Source organism: Sinocyclocheilus rhinocerous, unplaced genomic scaffold (assembly GCF_001515625.1).
Source record: "Sinocyclocheilus rhinocerous isolate Xijiao unplaced genomic scaffold, SAMN03320098_v1.1 scaffold1847, whole genome shotgun sequence".
NCBI classification, from domain to species: domain Eukaryota; kingdom Metazoa; phylum Chordata; class Actinopteri; order Cypriniformes; family Cyprinidae; genus Sinocyclocheilus; species Sinocyclocheilus rhinocerous.
In genome coordinates, this window is record NW_015629541.1 from 17,228 (window position 1) to 20,555 (window position 3,328).

At 37.0% G+C, this 3,328-nt stretch overlaps 1 protein-coding gene across 1 annotated transcript in view; it reads left to right on the forward strand.

Annotated features, from left to right (window-relative positions):
• The first annotated feature begins 2,131 nt into the window (after positions 1-2,131).
• LOC107739207 (follistatin-related protein 4-like) overlaps positions 2,132-3,328 on the forward strand; it is a 105,678-nt gene continuing 104,481 nt past the window's right edge. Inside the window, exons 1-2 of the mRNA XM_016551229.1 lie at positions 2,132-2,156; positions 2,257-2,484. Coding sequence (XP_016406715.1) covers positions 2,132-2,156; positions 2,257-2,484 — 253 coding nt within the window. The remainder of the gene's footprint in view (positions 2,157-2,256; positions 2,485-3,328) is intronic.

Genomic DNA, 3,328 nt, shown 5'->3' on the forward strand with positions numbered 1-3,328 from the left:
GAAATCAAAAAGCACCGTGTATGTGTTTTTCTTAAAATAAAGTTAACTTTGGCTGCATGTGATGTTACTTATCAGAGCTGTTGAAATTGGAGAGTCACACCTGAGTCCATTCAGCATACTTCTGAATACCAAATAATTCCAGTTAAACAAAACGCAATGCATGGATGAAGCCCATTTGCATTCTAAGTGTAGAAAATGTTTGACAGAGGAAATAAACCAAATCTCCTCCTTAAATTTTCTGATGCCATTTAAGACTTCATGTAATCACACTAAATTGAATTGAGTCTTTCAATTGCCCTCCTTATGATTTTAACACTGTATGTACTAGGAATGCCACAGTCAGGAGCAGACAACCAATAAGCGAGGTAAGTGGCCGCTTAGGGCCCCGGGGAATCAGGGGGCCCCATTTGATATTGGAAAAACATATTTGGCAAACGCTCCAGTGTGTATTTGTGTTCTGGAGAGCATCCAATGTTCACTCACCACTCAAAACGCTGAGTTTTTGTCAAGTGCTGAGTTCTGTAAGTTCGCGAATCCTCTCATTATAACAATGTGTAGGTACGATGTAAATAAGAGATTCATTGAGCAGTGCAGACAGCTTCATTAATTAACGGAACATCGTGAGATCACGATGAACTGAAGTGGATGACAGCTTTTAGTGATTATTCTCTTTCTAGGCTGTATAATCCTGTCTGACTGTCTCAGAACCGATATTTTAACCTCAGAGAAGAAAGTATCGTGTTTTGTGTCATGGTTTTATTTGTCTTGATGTTTCAAAATGACTCGCTCGTAATCTCTACCAGTCAACACATTCTACTGCCTGATGGTGCGCACCGTCGTAACGTTTAGACTTAACTGCATGTAATGTTAAGAATAGGCGACGGCGATCCAAGTTTGATGCCACTCCAGCGCTCTCAGTCAGTGGTCAGGAATTAATAGGGAATCAGCCTACCAGCTGTCGCCCAAAGAAAGTATGGACAGGCATGGACAATGCACTAGCCCAAAATCCAGCACGCGGCTCCAGCAAGAGTTTTCCCTTACTGCACTCCTGCGGCGCTGGAAAGAGCGTCCAGACCTCAGCAGCTTTTCCAGTGCCAATGGAGGAATCATCAGGGAGCGAGTTTTTAGACTTGGCTGGAGAAACTTTAACATACTATCTGGGATAGAGTGAACCAAAGTGTGTCCAAACTGCTTTACAAACATGCTGTTCTGTCTTTGTTTTACTAGTACAACTCAGGTTAATTTCATAATGTGAGATCCGAAGAGAATATTCAGAGAAAAATATGATGGGATTTGTTTTTGTTTGTTTGTTTTTATAGTGAGGTTTTTCAATTCATGAGCAAAATAAGGTTTATGGTAAATGTAATTACTGTACTTCGACTTTTTGTTCTAATTGTAAACTGCACACACTCACACCCCAAAAGTTCTCATGTAGTTACTTACTAGAAACATACATTTTTAAAAATAAACATAAACACATCAGAATTTGCATTTTCAGTGTGGGTGTGTGTAATTCACATTGTATTATCAATTTATATTTACGACAGACCTTGTTTTACTCAAAAATGTAAAATCTCCATTATAAACCCATATGAAAATTTCGAGGGAACCCACGCTGTAAAATGTGACATTTAAACATCTGTGAAATTTACAGTAAAAAAACAGCAGCTGTGGTTGCCAGAAATTTTGTAAAATAAATAAATAAATAAATACAGTAGCAACATTTTAGGTTTTACAGATTGAACACCTGTTTACTGATAATGTAAACAAATGTTTAGTATGTGGTTTATGGCCTTATTTTGTGACTTTAAAAAAATAGTTTTTTTTACTAACCACAATTAAACATCATTTTCTCAAATACATGTTGCTCACATATTATTGTAGCACAGTTTGTGCTGAATAGTGTAATCAGACTTAGCCATTAATATGTTTTTAAGAAAATTTAGAAAAAAAAACACTTCAAAGCTTTTTTTGTAAATGTAAGGTTAGATCTATTATAGTATATAGTAAGGGAACTTGCTCTTAACCAATTAACAGGTTTTTACCATAGCAATTTTACAGTCTTTTCCCATTAAAACCATAATGATTTTTTTACAGTGCATGGCAAGTTAATCTTCCAGGTTTTGATGTCATGGCTGCAGCATGCTATATGACAGGTTCATGAAACCTAAGAGGGATTGATTATGTTGTTTCACAGGCTGATGAATCACACACAAAACAATGTTGATTTGAACGTTTAGCCTTTTCTCTCTGCAGATGAGGGTCCATGCAGGAGGACGTACTGTGGCCGGGGTCGGGAGTGTGTGGTCAGGGAGGTAACGGGCCGTGCCGAGTGTGTGTGCCAGGAAAGCTGCCACACTTCGTTTGTGCCTGTGTGTGGCTCTGACGGACGTTTTTATGAGAACCACTGCGAGCTGTACCGCACCGCTTGCCTGCAGCAGAGGAGAATCTATGTGGTCCACAGCAAAGACTGCTTTTTCAAAGGTGAGATGCATGTTCCTCACTGTAGCGCTGCAAGCGCGAGTGTCCAGTGCTTGTGTTTGTTGTGCGTACTGTCGGTCAATACATCTGCTGCTTCTCCAAAGATATTTTTATGGGGGATGTTCTGAGCTCAGTCCACCTTAATTTACAATGTGGAAGTAAGATATTCTCTCTGAATGTACATAACTTCTGATTCATTAGCCGCTATACTGTAGTCAACATTTGAAGTGGATCAAAGCCTTTCATCAAAGTTGTCCTAAAACCAAAACAATAGCCGTTCTTGTCTTAGGACAACTTTGTTAAACTTTTTTGATCCACTTCAAATGTTGACTACTGTAGATAACTAGAAGAATAAAAAAGTGCGGTAAACAGTAAAACTATTTGCGCTACAAACCAGTGTGTTTATATTTACAATACCAGTTTGCAATATTAAGCAATAGAAGTGTTGCTGTTGTTGTTGTAATAAATACAAAATATGTAATATTTTCATTATTGTAATTTGAAGATAAAATTTAACTTTTTTTTTAAGATGACTGAAATTTCAGATAAAGGTGAAATTACAGTATTGATAAAAGTGTTGAAACAATTTGTTCATTTCAGTGCTGTTGTAATCATAATGTCAAAAACAGAAGTAAAACAATAAATAAATATCGGTTCTGCATATTGTTTATCAGGCAAATAAACATGCAAATATGTGACCCTGGATCACAAAACCAGTCATAAGGGTACATTTTTTGAAATTGAGATTTATACACCATCTCATAAATAAACTTTCCATTGATGTAAGGTTTGTTATGATAGGACAATATTTGGCTGAGATACAACTATTTGAAAAATCTGGAATCTG